Source organism: Dermatophagoides farinae, chromosome 8 (genome assembly GCF_024713945.1).
Source record: "Dermatophagoides farinae isolate YC_2012a chromosome 8, ASM2471394v1, whole genome shotgun sequence".
NCBI classification, from domain to species: domain Eukaryota; kingdom Metazoa; phylum Arthropoda; class Arachnida; order Sarcoptiformes; family Pyroglyphidae; genus Dermatophagoides; species Dermatophagoides farinae.
The window spans coordinates 3,826,484-3,843,695 of NC_134684.1; the positions used below are offsets into that span (position 1 = coordinate 3,826,484).

At 30.4% G+C, this 17,212-nt stretch overlaps 4 protein-coding genes across 4 annotated transcripts; 1 reads left to right on the forward strand and 3 right to left on the reverse strand.

Moving 5' to 3' along the window:
- Positions 1-7,461: 7,461 nt before the first annotated feature.
- On the reverse strand, positions 7,462-9,459 carry LOC124495516 (uncharacterized). Its single transcript, XM_047058908.2, has 3 exons — positions 9,411-9,459; positions 9,133-9,319; positions 7,462-9,052 (listed from the first exon to the last, which is right to left on the reverse strand). The coding sequence occupies exons 2-3, from the start codon at positions 9,191-9,193 to the stop codon at positions 7,527-7,529; spliced, it is 1,587 nt and encodes a 528-aa protein (XP_046914864.2). The 5' UTR covers positions 9,194-9,319; positions 9,411-9,459; the 3' UTR covers positions 7,462-7,526.
- A 230-nt stretch (positions 9,460-9,689) lies between these two features.
- Positions 9,690-10,799, reverse strand: LOC124495519 (uncharacterized). Its single transcript, XM_047058912.2, has one exon. It carries the CDS (start codon positions 10,565-10,567, stop codon positions 10,076-10,078), a length of 492 nt encoding a protein of 163 aa, XP_046914868.1. The 5' UTR covers positions 10,568-10,799; the 3' UTR covers positions 9,690-10,075.
- Positions 10,800-11,451: 652 nt separating this feature from the next.
- Secp43 (tRNA Selenocysteine associated protein) lies at positions 11,452-13,866 on the reverse strand. Its single transcript, XM_047058909.2, has 5 exons — positions 13,279-13,866; positions 13,118-13,215; positions 12,953-13,052; positions 12,618-12,756; positions 11,452-12,549 (listed from the first exon to the last, which is right to left on the reverse strand). Exons 1-5 carry the CDS (start codon positions 13,489-13,491, stop codon positions 12,275-12,277), a joined length of 825 nt encoding a protein of 274 aa, XP_046914865.1. The 5' UTR covers positions 13,492-13,866; the 3' UTR covers positions 11,452-12,274.
- A 1,552-nt stretch (positions 13,867-15,418) lies between these two features.
- Positions 15,419-16,691, forward strand: LOC124495518 (uncharacterized). The gene is made up of 3 exons (XM_047058911.2): positions 15,419-15,781; positions 15,881-16,054; positions 16,154-16,691. The coding sequence occupies exons 1-3, from the start codon at positions 15,716-15,718 to the stop codon at positions 16,418-16,420; spliced, it is 507 nt and encodes a 168-aa protein (XP_046914867.1). The 5' UTR covers positions 15,419-15,715; the 3' UTR covers positions 16,421-16,691.
- The last annotated feature ends 521 nt before the right edge of the window (positions 16,692-17,212 follow it).

Sequence of the window (17,212 nt, forward strand, 5' to 3'; positions counted from 1 at the left end):
TCTGAATGGAAATCACCGATTGTTCCAATTCGTAAACCTGATGGTTCAATTCGATTAGCTGTTGATTATCGTAATGTCAACAAGCGTACTAAAAGTGATTCTTTCCCCGTTCCTCAGATTGATAAAATCATCAAAGACATTCATGGTGCTAAATATTTTTCAAAAATCGATTTAGCTAAAGGCTATTATCAAATCGAAATGCACCCTGATGATCGACATATTACTGCATTTGAATGGCATAATAAATTGTGGCAATTCAAAAGAATGCCATTTGGCCTTTCTACAGCACCGAAGACTTTTTTACGTACTATGGATAAAATTTTTCATCAAGTTCCATTCGTAAAAGTGTATTTTGATGATATTTTGGTTTTTTCTGAAACATCAAAACAACACATGAATAATTTAATTTCTGTCTTCATGTTGCTTGAAAAAAGTGGTTTAACGATTAATCGTGAAAAATCAAAATTTTTCTGTAAAGAAGTTTCATATCTTGGATATCAGCTATCGGAAGATTCTATCCGTCCTGCTAACATCAAGATTGACAAATTGAAGGAATTTCCTGTACCAGAAAATAAAAAACAGTTACAAAGTTTTTTGGGTTTGGCTGGTTACTATCGAAAATTTATTCCGAACTTTGGTACTATTGCTATCCCATTGGAAAATTTAAAACGAAAATTTGTACGTTTCAACTGGTCGGACGAATGTAATTCTGCATTTGAGCAGCTACGTGCTGGAATTTCTTCAACTTCTTTGTTAAAACCACCGATACCAGGTCAAACTTTCATAGTGCGCTGTGACGCCAGTGAAGTTGGCATGGGGGCCGTACTCTTACAAGATGATCCTAATGATAATAATGAACGAATCATTGAGTACGCGTCAAAAGCTTTTTCTGATACACAGAAAAAATACAGTACGATCGAAAAGGAAGCGACAAGTATTATGTGGTCGATTCAGCAGTGGCATCATTTTTTGATTGGAAAAAAATTTGTGTTGGAAACTGATCATAAACCATTAGTTTGGTTACAATCAAAAAAAAATCTTACGAATAAATTGGGTCGTATGGCATTAAAGCTACAAGAATACGATTTCGACATTAAACATATTGATGGTAAAGCTAATGTCGTGGCCGATGCTTTGTCAAGAATTTGTTTGATTGAATCATTTAACTGGTCTGTTGAGCAGAAAAAAGATCAATTGTTAAATGAATGTGTGATAAAAAACCCGCATCAATTCGTGGAAAAGGGGGATGTCCTCTATAGATCCATTGATGGGCTTTTGTCACTTTGCATTCCAACCGAAGTTTTGAATATTGTGATAAAGAATGTTCATGAAGAATTGTGTCATGCTGGCCAACGTAAAACGATGGAAATTATGCGTCGTCGTTATTATCATCCTTCGATGCGTGATCGACTCAAATCATTAATCAACTCGTGCGACAAATGTCAACGATATAAAGATTATGATACATCCGTAAAGGATTCGCTTCCGAAAAAAGATTATTCGACGTATGGTATAAATGATCATTGGGCTATTGATATTGCTGATATTGGTACAACCACTAAAGGTAATAAATATCTCGTCGCAATGATTGACGTACACTCTAAATTTGTAGTCGCATCGCCTGCAAAAGTCGTCACCACTAAAAAGATCATTCAGTTTCTTAAAACTGCATGGAAGAAAAATGGAAACCCGAAATCATTATTGTGTGATCGAGCTTCTGTGTTTGAATCTCAAGAATTTAAAAGTTTCTGTCAAGAAAGAAATGTCGAATTGAAATATGCTATAGCATATCAACATCAATCTAATGGTTGTATTGAACGATTCTTCAGGACTTTCCGAAACATGATTCGAGCCGCAGATCATTCATCTGATTGGGATGCTAAACTTGGTATCATATTGAATGCTTATCATTGTGTTCCTCATGATTCTACAAAAGTTCCGCCAAGTATTCTCTTCCATGGTGAAGTCTTGAAACTACCATCTGATGGCTTGGTACCTTTGGATCCTGGGTTATACCTATTGTCCGATCAATCAAAGGAGCAATTAAAATCATCCGCAGCCATTAAGCTTCGTAACCAAGCTGGTGAACCAGTCAAGGAAGCACGGTCGTTTGAAGTTGGTGATCGAATTCTCGTACGTCGGAAAAATAAAAGAAATCAACCATTTATTGGTCCCTTCGTTGTTCATAAAAAAACTGGTCGAACAACGTATGAAGTCAAAGGAAAACATCCTGGTCCATTAATGTCCTGTCATGTTAATCAAATGAAAATCTTTGATGGATCAGATGATCTAATTCCAGTGCCACAACGTGGACGCCCTGTTTCAACTTCAGGAGGGGGGTGTAACGTGATATTTGAACGATCATCCACGTTGTGACTCGTGAGTCATATTCGAGTTGGCTTCGTGTATAAAAAGGCATTGCATTTGATACTCGAATAGAGACTAGAGAAAAGACTACTTTGTGATTGTATTTGTTCAATGTGATTTTGATTATTATTTTGTTTAATAAAATATTTGATGATAAAAATCTTTGTTCGTTATTCTTGCCTTCGTGTTACTTTTGGTTATCCCACTCGGCCAGCTTACTGTACAAAATTTAATTTTCTGATATATCTGCATTCTGACCGTATACACACAACCGTCATAAATATCGTTTATTTATTCTGTATTAAGAATTCCACCATTCCACCATGCTGAACAGAAATTCTGTTCAATCATCAATTTTGAAATAGAAAAAAAAACCCACCACCACCACCACACACATACACATTTTCTTTATGACTTTTTTTTTTGCAAAACAATCAACATTTCAGAAATCGTTTTTCTCTTTGTTCTGTGTGTATAAATCAAATCAAATCAAATGAAATAATAATAAAACCATCGATATGAATTTCCAATATTAGATTTCAATAAACACACGGAATATTGTGTGTGTGTGTGTGTGGATGTGTCCATTGTTCTTGAAAATTCAATTATCATTATTATTACCTGAAAATCTAATTTTTGTTTTTACCATCACTATGTATTTCGAAATGGTCATTTTTTTCAATCAAAAAAAAACCAAAAAAAAAAATTCATTATGAACTGATGCATCACGTCAAGAAGTTTTTTTTTTTGATTTTCATTTGTACACAAAAAAAAGCCAAATAGTAAATGATATCTGACACATACACACACACACAAAAAAAACACTACCAAATCATTATTATTCATTTATCTCTATCATCATCATTATACACATTTGATCTATTGTATGGATCGATATATATATACAAAAAGATCTATGGATCTTTTATTATCATTATAAATATGGAGAAAAAAAAATAGATCGTCATCATCATCATCATCATCATCATAATCGAATTGCCATTATCGAAGAAGAAAAAAGTTGTTGAACACCACCACCACTGTATGTGTGTGTGTGTATTAGGAAGTGGAAAGTACACGACACGAAAATAGTATCATATCATCAAGAGATTCTGTAATAATAACAGTAAAATAAAGGTAATGATAGTGGATATGAATACACACATTCATAGGAATTTTTTTTTTTGTTGTAGATTATTATTATTATTCATTGTGATATACTCTTACTAGTTTCATGAAAAAGAAAAAACCAGAAATGATATGATGATGATGGATATTCATCATCATCATCAATGTTTTGGTACGTGAGTTCGTTATTGTCAAGCGGTAATATTAATCATCATGCATATTAATAAAATAGAGCAAAAGAGAGAAAGATTCCTATGTCGATTCTGTTCTATTCGTGTGTGTGTGTGTGTGTGTGTGTGTGTGTCGACAGATAGACACGGTTATTTGATTGAAAGCCTAACGACTAGGACGACGAAGACGACGACGATGAGGACGACTAAACATTTCTACAAACGGACACGAAAACTATTTGATGGTTTTTTTTTCTCTCTCTCTCTCTCTTTGTATGTTATGGAACACTATTTTGAATATAATAACGGATGAATTGAATAATTGTGATAGATTATTGTAGCAGCAACAGCAACAACAACAACAATGTCGGGCACGTTTGATTGATTTTCTCTTGTTGAAAAGCAAAAAAAAAAAAAAAAATTCATTCATTCAGATCAGATCGGATCCTATCATAATGTTCATCATCATCATCATCATTATCGACAATTTATACATTTGTCCATTATAATTATTATCATTATGATCATGGTCATTTTTATCGACCAATTATCAATTGTTCTTGTTGCCCGAATGAAACAGAATGGCTGGACAAATATGGAAAAGAAAAAATTTTCTGCCATTGAGATAACAACTCGATTTTACTGTTGGAACAAAACAAAAAAAAAATTTTTTTAAACATCCATTTTCAGGCAGCTAGCATCAAAAAAAATATTGTATTCATGGCACACATTCATGATATGCAAAAAAAAAAAAAATAAAAAAATATCATATCGGTGGAATAGTAGAAAAAAAAATTCCAAAGCAAAAACGAAAAAAAAAATCCCGGAATTACATCAACGGAACAAGGACGAATTTTTTTTTCTCTTTCTTTCACAAATTCTTTCCTGAATCTTCATATGTATCTTTCATATTTCATAGTCTGCTGGTTATTCTTTGCGCTCATTTGTTTCAACTGGAGAGAGAGAGAAAAAAAATTGGATAATATGATTGATTGCTTAGCAAGAGAAAAACGTTTCAGCTCTTACATTCTCGCTTGCCATCCATTGAAAGTGATGTTAATCATGATGAGACGGTTCCAGAATCGATACGATTATTTTATCATCATAATCATAATATATAATCTTGTTGTGTTTATGGAAACAAAAAAAAAAGTTTGTTTTTCTCTCTTTTTGAATAGCAATCACTAAATATTTTTTTTCTAGACGTCTGATGCAATGGATTCCGTCATCATTGAATTGATTTTGATGATTAAAATTGAATTAATTAAACATGATGATATATATTGATGAAATGAAAATCGAAATAGATCAATCTTGATCGAAGAAGAGAATAAAGTTTGTTCTGTTTGTTTTGAAAAAAAAAAATTTCATCACAAAATAAAAACAACAACAACAACAACAATGTCAAGGTATCGATGAAATTGTTTTTGTTTTTGTTTCATTTGCAATCAATTATCGACAACAGAAGTGAATTGTGACAATTCAATAAAAAAAAACAACAACAACAAAAATAGAATGTGTACACGAAATGAAAATAGAAATCCAAAAATTCTTCAATATAACACAAATCGATAGCGAGAAAAAAAAATGGATGGATGATAAATTATGTCTGTGTGTGTAGGTTGAGATTAGGACATCAAAAGATCAATTTTAATTAAAAATAAAATCTCTATTTTTTTCTACATCCATCGGACATTGTCTTCTCGATTCGACTTTTTTTCTCATATCGGATAACAAATTGTCAATTAACAGTGAACGCGAACAAAAAAAAAACGAAACATAAACAAACGACGACAGGAAAATCACTCGTGGGACTTGATTCTGTGCTATGAACAACACATAATGAAAGGCCAAAAGTTTTGAGAGAGCAAAGAAAAAATCCAATTGACCCCGCCATAGGTTGTGTTCAGTATTATAATAATAATAATAAAAAAGATCAAATCAATTGATTATCAAACAAACTGATGTATGAACGATAGATTCGATCCGATTGGATCGATACGAAAAATAATCATTAATGCTATCTGTTATCTGTAAATATTATATCCAATCACAAAGGTGACATATTGACAAAATATAAACATAGCGACAAAATGTGAACATGATGGACAATAAATGAATGAATGAATTTCATTGATTATTGAATCATTGAAATGGCCACGATCAATTGTACAATTTTGACATTGAATTTTTTGTTTCCTACATCAAATGAAATCGGTGAAATTATCAATAATTTAAGAATAGGAATGATTGTGTGTGTGTGTGTGTGTTTTCCTGTTACTAGCTGCTGTCAATCAGAGAGATATAGTCTCATTGCATATATATAGAAATTTATTCTAGAGAGAAAAGAAAAAGGAAAAAAAATTCGAATAAACTTTTTTATTACTTTTTCACTTACAAAACTTTTCAATTTATTTTCAATGAATGGAAAAGATTTCTGAATATCCTCGACGTTATTGCCCGGCAATCGTTTGAATTTTATTTTTGTCTTCACTGTTGTTGTCGCTGTTAATGTTGTTGTTGTTGTTGTTGATCTAAATTCAAAATAAAACAAAAAAAAAATTCTTGAATAATTCGTCTATGGCAAATGGTGTTCTTACTATTTTTGTTTCACTGTCCAAGTGTAACAACATCTCGATAGTAGATCTCTGTTCAGCATCCAACATCACATCAATGAATTTATTGATTGAATGTGTGTCGAATATATTTTTGAAATTATGACAAACGATATTAAAGTTTTTTTTTGCCATCGTCTTCATTTCACTGTTTATTATGGTTGATAGTTTTTTTTTCTTGGTTTCCTATATCGCCGATAATTCGATATATGGGAATAATATTCATTCTCATTAATTATTCCATCAGAGTCTTTCTTCAATCGTTTCGGTTTTTTTTTCTTCACTGATAGATTCCCGAATCCTTCTAGTCTTTTTCGATTTTTCATCAGAACGATTTCAGAGCAATTGTTTTGATTAGTGATGGTTGTTATGAATGAACGATTGCCCAAAAAAAAAACGAAGAACGAAGAAATTTGCATATATCAAGTTTGTTTGTTGTTGTTGTTGTCGGATAGTTGATGATGAAATCTCGACAACAATCGATTATTATTCATTAATCGAAAAATTATCATCAAAAAGCATCATTATTATCATTATCATGGATGAATGGTTAGATGGATTCTAGAAATAGAGAATTGCCAAAACGGCAATTCACAATGAATAATCAAAACACAAAAAAAAACGGCTAGAACCGAAAAAAAAGCTGATTCAATTCATTCAGTCATTGACTTTTCACATATATAAAACAACTCAATCGTTGCCATTCATTTCTGTTGTTGCAAATAAGAAAAATAAATAAGATTTTCTGTGGCTCCTAAACATTCACATAAATATATATACTCACAGCCGAAAAAAACCAAAATAGAAAAAAAACCGAATTGGCGGCCATGGTTTCTTTTTTTTGGTATTGGTGGTCACGATGAAGAAATGATTTGATTTCATTTTTATCCCTAAGTCAGCAGAAAATGGAAAAAAACTCAGCCATTGGTGATGCACAATCATTTTCAACCATAAGATTTGTCCAATAAATTTTAACCAAGTGAGAGAATAAACCGATACAGCAAAAAAAGAAAAAAAATTCGAAGAAAAAAAAACAAACCAAAAAAAAAAAAAATGTCGAAAATTGAATTCCATATTCTGAACAAACAAACAAACAAACAAAAATTAATCCTCTTCGAAAGAGATTTTTACATCATTCGAATTCGGATGGAAAAAAAACAACAACGTAACGACATCTATTGTTCAGGATTAGAATGATTTTATTTATTTATTTTATTTTGGCCAGATTTTTAATGATTTTTCTTCATCATTTAATGGCACAAATAAAGATTTTAAACATAGCCAAGTGTTGCCCATCGGCCATTTTTTTGACCATCAATGCACGACGGAAATTAACATATGATAATTTTATATCATTAACCACTTCATCTAGATTTTTTTGTTCCAATTTTTCTTGGAAATATTCAATTAGTTCACGTTTGACAATATTCAAATCAACATCTGTTGATGGATGGTTATCCAATTCATGACGAATCGAATGTAATTGTTCGGAATAATATTGTAGTACGGATGCAATACCGGTGAAATTACGTTCAATTTCCTGTACGTTCAATGATTTCATTGAATGTTCGAATTGTTTGATTTTATCCGAAAATTGTTTCATATCATCACGAACTTGATTTATTCGATCATCAATTTTATCAATACGATTATTCATTTTGTCCATTTTTCTGTCCATGTTATCAAATCGTTTTTCCATATCTCTGCGCATTCGTTCCATATTACGTTCGATTTGTTGACAGCATTGGTTGTTATTGTTATTGTTATTATTATTATTATCATTATTGTCACAATCATCACAATCATCGTCATCGTCATCGTCATCATCATCGTTATCGTTATCATTATCATGATCTTTTACAAATCGTTCACAAAGAATACCATTCGATGCAAAACAATAATTTTCAATCCATTTTCCTGGTTCCGATTCATCCATACCATTCATTTGCATGCAAGCTTTTGCAAAATTCATTGTTGGATGATTTGAAGCCCAATTAGCGTAAACATCACCTTCGATTAGAATTCCATCATTACGCCATGAAAATTTAGTATTCTGTCGATGTCCACCAACCCATACACTTTTGCCATAACCAATATTGCGCAGATAATTTTCAAGAAATTTTTGTTCATCTGCTGAATAGATGGTCACAGCACGTCCACGTGCTTGACCACAATATCGATCACTGTCAGAAAATTCGCCATTTTGATTACGGATCAACTTGTAACATTTGTTATTACGACAAGACCATTCATTGTTGTTATTGTTGTCATGATTATTATTATCGTTATTGTCACAATCATCACAGTCATCGTCATCATCGTTATCGTTATTGTTATCATTGTCATTATCTTTTACAAATCGTTCACAGAGAATGCCATTCGATGCAAAACAGAAATTTTCAATCCATTTTCCCGGTTCCGATGCATTCATACCATTCATTTGCATACAAGCTTTGGCGAAATTCATTGTCGGATGATCTGAAGCCCAATTAGCGTAAACATTACCTTCGATTAGAGTTCCATCATTACGCCATGCAAATTTAGTATTCTGTCTATGGCCACCAATCCATACATTTTTTCCGTAACCAATTTTACGTAGATAATTTTCAATAAATTTTTGTTCATCTGCAGAATAGATAGTCACTGCACGTCCACGTGCTTGACCACAATATCGATCACTATCAGAATAGGCACCTTGATGATTATGGATCAACTTGTAACATTTGTTATTATGACAACACCATTCATCGTTGTTGTCACTACAACCAGAGACTATAATAATCATGGTGAACAAAAAAAAAAGAAAAAAAAATAGGAATCATAATATAAGAGAACAAAAAAAAATCACTTACTAGTTTGAATGAATACAAAAATCAAACAAACAATAATTTGTTTTGAAAAATTCATCATCATTATTTCACATAAGATATATTTTGGTTTGAATCAAATGAGAACACAATGGTTTATTTGGACAAAAAATCTCGTCTTTTAATATGGAAATGGAAAATTGAAATAACTACATCATATTTGCACTAATTACTTTATCGGCCCCAAAAAAAAAAAAAAAATTTATTAGTTATTAACACCAAAATTGGTGATTGCCGCCAAAATGTCTGTATGACAAACAAACCAAAAAAAAACGATGATGTTTGTATAGGGATGAAAAATCCAGAAACTTCAGGATTTACCCTATTTTCCAAATATATATAATACTTTTATTATTATTACCAATTTGTTAACTATTGCCATTTCCATTGTTATAACAAAAACAAAAATTACACTGATACACACACGTGATAGTCATTTGATAATCCCGTATATAATGAGGATTATGAAGGCAATTTTTTACCCAACCAAAGATAAAGAATAACGAAAAGGAATCAAAATAAAAAAAAAACACAGTCATAAATTTTTATTTTTCAAATGTCAAAAGAAATTTTTATTTATTGCCGCATCCTTAATCATTATTTAGTATTATATATGGTTATAAGATCGTATGATTTCATAATTATTTAACGCATTTTCAATTTTCAACACACACACACACATCCAGTGATTTTATGACATTGAATATGGTGATGTTTAGTAGTATCTAAGTGACATGAATGCATTCAATTTAAATTTAAATTGGAATTTGCACTAGGAAATTCTGTTAATCTTATCATTTACATATATGTGTGATTATTAGTGCACTAAAACAAAAAACAACAACAACAACCGAAAACAAACGAAAACAAATATGTAAATCTACATTCATCTTATTTCAAGCTATTTGGATTACAAAAATTGATTAAATTAATAATAATGATGATGATGGTAACCGATAATGATGGTGATAATCATTGTGAACAATAACGATTGCATTAGATTTCCATTGCCCATCATTAATTGTTGGCTACCATTACATTGTAAATCCGGTAATGATGTACAATTTTTATTTTTTGGTCGTTTAAAATATCGTTCATATGTGGAAAGAAAACGGCAATCATCCTGATGACGAGATGGTGATGTTGATGATGATGATGATAATGATGATAACGATGATGCATCTTCGCATGATAATGTTTGACGACAATTTGACCATTTTTGATTACAGCAGCAATAAATTTCTTGTTCATCCATTGAATCTTTTACACAAACATATGTTTCATTGGAACATTTTTCCAATTTACTCAATTGTTGTTGGCTAAGATTTGTTATTATTGCTTCAATGTTCACATTGAACATGAATACAAACAACAGAATCAAAAGAATATTCGAATTGATAAATAGTAAAAATGAATTCATGGTTGATTGATTGATTGATTGATGAACAACAACGAAAAAAAAAACCAAGAAAATGCCAGCAAAACGGAAAATTTAAAATTTTACAAACGACCAATACGTATTGGCGATGAAATTCAAATGAATGTTTCGAATGGACATTCGTTTATATTTTGTCCAGTAACAAAAAAAAATTTTAGGTTGGATCAGATCACAAGCAAGTAATCAACATACAAATTGTCAACATTATTATTATTATCATCATCATCATAAAATGGTCAAGAATATTACCCATTTAAATATATATATACTTTCTGTTTATAATAAACAATAAACAACCAAAATACTATGCAAAATGACCATGAATGGCTAATGATATGTGGAGCCATTATTTCGATTGATTTGAAAACTTCAATAAACTAAACAAAAACAAAACGAAACAGATGACTAAATGTTAATAATCATAATCATGCACCGAATTGATAACTATAGTGAAAATAATAATTACAAAAAAAAATAGGAAAAACAAAACAAGACGATTCAATGTTTTTTTAAATATTAATTTGTTGCATTCTTGTATGTTTTTTCAACAGAATGATGATGATGATTATTATTATTATTCAACCATCCAAATGTGAACATGGTTAATCCATTTCCATTATTATTCACCACATTGCCAAACAAAATGTTTTGAAAATTAATCAACACAGACATAGAAAAAAAATCATCAAACATTTCTCCTTGGTGATGATGAACCATGAAAATTTTCCTTCCACCCACCACCACAAACAATCTCTTTTTCACTATATCTCTTGATTAGAATAAACAATGAATTCTGTTCCAGAAACAAACAAACAAACGAAAAAAAAATCAAGGTTGACCTACAAAGAAAGTTTCCAGAAGATAGTTAAATATTTAAAAAAACGAACATTATTTTTTCATTTATTCTAATTGTTAATGCAATTCTTATATATGAATTATCATCATCATCATCATTGTGGAAGAAATAAAGAGAGAGAGAAAAAAAAGTATCTGAATACAAGAGAAAAAAAAGATTAAAAATGAAAAATATTATGAAGAAAAAAAAAATTAATCAATCAATCAATCAATATTATAAATGTGTATGTGTGTGTAATAATAATAATAAAAAAAGAAAATTTATATCTTGTGAGAAATTGAACAAAATTTTATATTTGCAAAAATGAATATTATGAAGATAATGGGTGTGTGTGTGTGGGTGTTGTGGTGGTGGTGGTTGGGGGTGTATGGCTGATATATATTGTTAACTTATACATTAAAGATATAAAGATATATAGATTATTATTCATTGTTTGATGATGTGGGAGTGTGTGTCCAGAATTTATTCTTCATCATCATCATCATTATTTATTTGGTGTGTGCGTCCATCTTCGTTTCTCATGGGTGTGTTTGGGTGGGTGGGTGTGTATAAATGTTTTAAATTTTGTGTTATTACCAATTACAGGTTTCTCCATCAGATCAGATCACTGAATTGAGATCAATGAAACGGATGATGGTTGGTTTTTTTTAGTAGATTTAAGAATTTTTTTATTTATCTTCTTTTTTTTCTTAAGATGATCATGTTCGTTACATTGGTTTATTATAAGATGAATGAATGAATGTTTTAATTGGTGTCAAAAAGATTTCGATTTTTTTTCTCCTATTGTTCAATTGTCATTATCATTTCATTTCATTTTTTTTCATAATCAATAATCAATAATGTTGACGAAATTGTGAATCATTACGATTGTTACTTGACATGAATGATTGATCTCGTTGTTGTGGTGGCGCAAAACGATTACGATTTCCAACACCACCGCCTATACCACCACCACCACCACCTTGATTATTGTTATGTCTAGCTTTGCTAACCGAAATCGGTTGTGCACCAAGCATCATTGATTGTTGGCTCAATGCCTGAAAATATTCATTTTCATCATCAAATGAAACAAAACCAAATCCTTTACTAATGCCATCATTCATGATAACTAATCAGACAAAAAAAACAAAAGAAAATTAAAAATGATTTTTATCATAAAGAATAAAAAAAACATACCTTTCGCCGATGAAACAGATGGATAAAAAGCCAAGAATGCGTTCAACAATACATCATTATCAATTTGTGGTGGTAGATTGCCAACGAATACGGAATAACGTCCACTGCGATTAGCTCGTTTCAAAAAGAATCGTTTGTCCTACAAATAAATAAAACGAGAAAAGAATAGAGAATTAGAAATAGGTAAAATGATGATATCAAATCGAAATCATGGTGGCTCTAATCACACCTCACGTTCAAGAACATGGAAAAAAATTTGAAATCTATTTTTTCCACGTGTTCAGATCGATTGGATGGATAAGATTAATAATAAATGAAAAAAAAATTATCTTTACTTCTTCAACATTTGGCATTTTCTTTCCGTTCAGCTCTCGAAGTACTTCTTGGGCAGTACTACGATCATCAAATGAAACAAAACCATAACCAAGCGGTAATCTGATGATGATACAAATTAGAAATTTACAAAACTAAAAAAAACTGATTTCGATTTCTACACATACCCATTATCTTTGTTTCGAATAATTTTGATATTGTGTACATTGATGCCAAGCAAATTGAAGGCTTCTTGAATCAAATTTTCATCCATTGAAACATCAATCTGAAAAATAAAACAAATTTACTCATTGATTTCATTGATTTTGATTAGCAAAAAAAAACATACATTTCCCATCCATAGTGTTTTGGATGAATTTTGATCAGATTGAAAATTTTGTCGATTATCCATACGCCGTTGATTGGAATTAGGTGGTGGCGGTACACGTGTTGGAACTCCGTAACCATTTGTAGCAGGATAACCAGCTTGTATATGTGTCGGTACAGCATTCATATGATGAATAGGTGCTGGTTGTGGATAAAAATTCGAATACATATCCATTTTTTTTGTTTGTTTGTTTATTGATGATTTATCAATCGGTTTTGTTCTTTTGTCGTTATAATTTTGGAAGAACAATTAAAAGAGGAGGAAAATTTTGGCAATCTAATTAAAAAATATATAAATCGATAATCGATAAATTGATATACAAAAAAAATGAATAAATTTTTCTTGGAAAAAAAAATCTACGATGATGATGATGATGATAATATAATGATATTATTATGTGATGCGTATATTTTTTTTTTTTTTTAGGAAGAGAGAATGAGAAAAAAATGGCCAGAAAACAACAATATGCTCACTTGGCATGCAGGGCGATGGGAAAAAAAAATCTGCCACTCATGCACACAAATAGAAGTAAAATAGTAAAAAAAAAAATGAAATCCATGCACACACACCAACAAACACACACACACACACACACGGTATAGATTTTATGGATGCCGCAAACAAAATACAGAAAAAAACAATCGATTGTTTTTTACACCTTAAATTATTATCATATATCGATAGTTCATTTCAATTCCAATCATTGGATGGCGTTGTCGACAATTTTTTTTTTTGTTATTTTGAATTCGAATTTTTCATGATTCAAGACTTGAAAAAATTCCATTCCATTATTCATTCTATGGATAATGATGATAATTATGATGATCATTATGTCTACAATTATTACGAGATTTTTATTTTTCTCGAAACAAAAAACAAAAAACGTTTGTATGGAGAGAAACAAATGAATGAATGAATTTATTTTTGTTTTTTCTTTCCATTCTCAATGTCAATCTTGTTGTTTTGTGTTTCATAATTATGAATCTGATTAGTATAATTAGAACTAGTTGGAATCATATGACCATCTAAAAATAACCATCATCATTGTCATTTTAAAGTTCAAAATCCTAGTTTTTTTTTTGATTTTCTCAAATCCATGACGAAAAGAAAATTTATCGTTTCAATGTGAATATGATCAACATTGACATCCAATTTGGATTGAATATAATCGACACGATTGAATAAACTCAACAATGAGATTGAGAGTGAGAAAGAAACATTCGAACCTTGAAAATTACAATGTCAAATTCTTTTTCCACCATTCGATTTCTTCCGACATAATATTCAAAATCAATTCAATTGAATAGCCTTCATTGTCATTCATGGTCTTTTCTTTTTCGTTGTTCCAAATTGCAATGAATTGAATTCAATGTAACATGGATTCAAACGACGACCACGACGATGACAAATAACAACAACAACAACAACAAAAAGACAAAATTGACAAGGTCAAAATCATTAAACAAAACAAAAAAAATTGACAATGATATCACTGTTGTACATATTTGTATTGATGGCCAATGTTTTTCTTTTTTTTTTACCATTCCGTAGCACACGTATTTCCTTTCCATATTATTGTTCACAATCATTGTTTGAACGAATGGAAAAACCTTGTTCGTGGACTTTGAAGCAATGATGATGAAAATCTTTGGCCAAACAACATTGCATCAATTATGTTGATGTTGGTTGTTATTACTCATCATTTTTTTTCATATTTCTCTTCAAAAAAAAAATCATTTAAAACTCACCTGACCACTTTTACTTTTTTTTTTGATTTTCTTCCTATCGATCAACAACGATACATTTTTTTGTGCTTCAATCCCTCATTCACACACACACATACACAACATCACAGCACAATGTTCATTATTATCGTCGTATTACATTAATGTCAATGTGAATATTTATCTCATTTCTATGGCCGCGGCCACTGCCGCCACTGTTTGTTTATTTGATTTTCAAGTTTTTTTTTCAAATTTCCTTTATTTAGCCATTTTTTTTCTTTGTTACTGAAGTTACTAAAAATACCTGATTTCTAATTTTTCCTTTCATTTAGTAGTAGTAGTAGCGGCAGTGGCAGTGGTGATGATTTTTTTTTGTTATTCAACGATGCAGCATTCAAGACGTTTTTGATTTTGATTTTGGATTGTTATTCATATCCGACACATTCGTAAATCAAACATCATATCGATAATACGTCATATGTTTGAAGTTCATTCACCAATTATTCAGTATCGATTGATTACGAATAATAATAAATTATTTCTGTTTGTGAAAAAATTCTTGTGCTGATTATTTATTCATCCAAATCGTACACACACACACACACACACACACACACACACACACATATTCTTTGTTTTCAAATTCCTATTAATCAACAATTCTTGGATCAACAATGCCTACCTATGATGATCGTAAAAAAACTGTCAACTATTATGGAGTGTTTTCCCTTTGGGCATCGGTAAATATTAGAATTTTTATCATGAATTGACATTAATTGCTTGTTTTTTTTGTTTGTTTGTTTGCAATATTATGGTTTTGTTCATCACGAAAAAAATAGCTTCTGTTGTTGGCATCATATTTTTCATTATTCACAAGTGGTTGTAAACAAGTGGCAACAATGGAAATACAAATCAGTCTGGCTGTTGCATTTGCGTTGGGTTTGATAATATTTTTATTAAGCTTCTGCAATATCGCTAGCCGTTTGTATCATTCAAAATTTAGTTTTTATCTGGTAAGTGGAAAAATTCCGTTGAATCATCGATGGAAATTTTTTTTTGTTGTTGTCAATTTCTGTTTTTTCACACATTTTTTTTTCTTGATGAAAAAATAGATTGTCATTGCATTATTAGCACTGGCCACATTATTATCATATCAAGCATATCAAACATGGAATCATGAATGTAAAGTTGGCCGTTATTATGAACGTAATAATCAACTATTATTCGATAATATGACCGTAAAAAGAGAAGAATTTGAACAAACATTACAGTCAATATATAAGAAACGTAATAATCATTATAATGTATCGGCATTATTAGATCTCATTGCAGCCATACTATTTATGGCATCTGCTTATGCATTCAGGAATCGTTTCTGACCAACGGGTATTCAATTCATCATCATCATCATCATATAAATTGCCTAACAAACATGTTCAATAGAATACGGATTGGCCAGAATAATGAAAAAAAAATGATCAAAATATTACAATATTTTGTTTTTAATCAAATTCCCTTATTCATTCATTCATCGTTATTTTGGATTTCAATTTCAATTTCAATTTTATTGGTTGTTGTTTTTTTTAAAAAATTTGTCTTTAGATTCTGGCCATATTTCTAGTCGAATGAAAATAAAAATTTTTTTTTTTTTGCAAACAAATTTTTTTTTCCATAAAATATGAAAAAAAATAAATAAAGGTGTGAATCGATCAATTTTACATTTAATAAATGGCCATCATCACCATCACCACCACCACATCAAACATCATCAACAAGTTTATTATCGGGGAAAAAAATCGTAAATTGAAAGAAGAAAACTGAAGAAAAAAAAACTGTCAATATAATAATCAATTAGCCACTTTCATGGGTTGATCACGATCGATTAGCAAAATAGAAGAAAAATTGAGAGACAAAAAAGAAAATTGAAATTTTTAATCATCAAATTCAACCAATAATAATGATGATGATGACGATGATGATGATAATGCGTTTTAATCGAAATTTTCTCTTTTTTTTTCACTCTCTCCTTGATACATTAATGACGATCAAAAAATGATGATGATGATGATTATCGTTTGATCATGAAATCATTAACTAAAAGAAGAAGAAAAAAAATATGGTAATGAAAAAAAAAACAGAAATGGCCACGAAATAGTACAAATGCATACCAC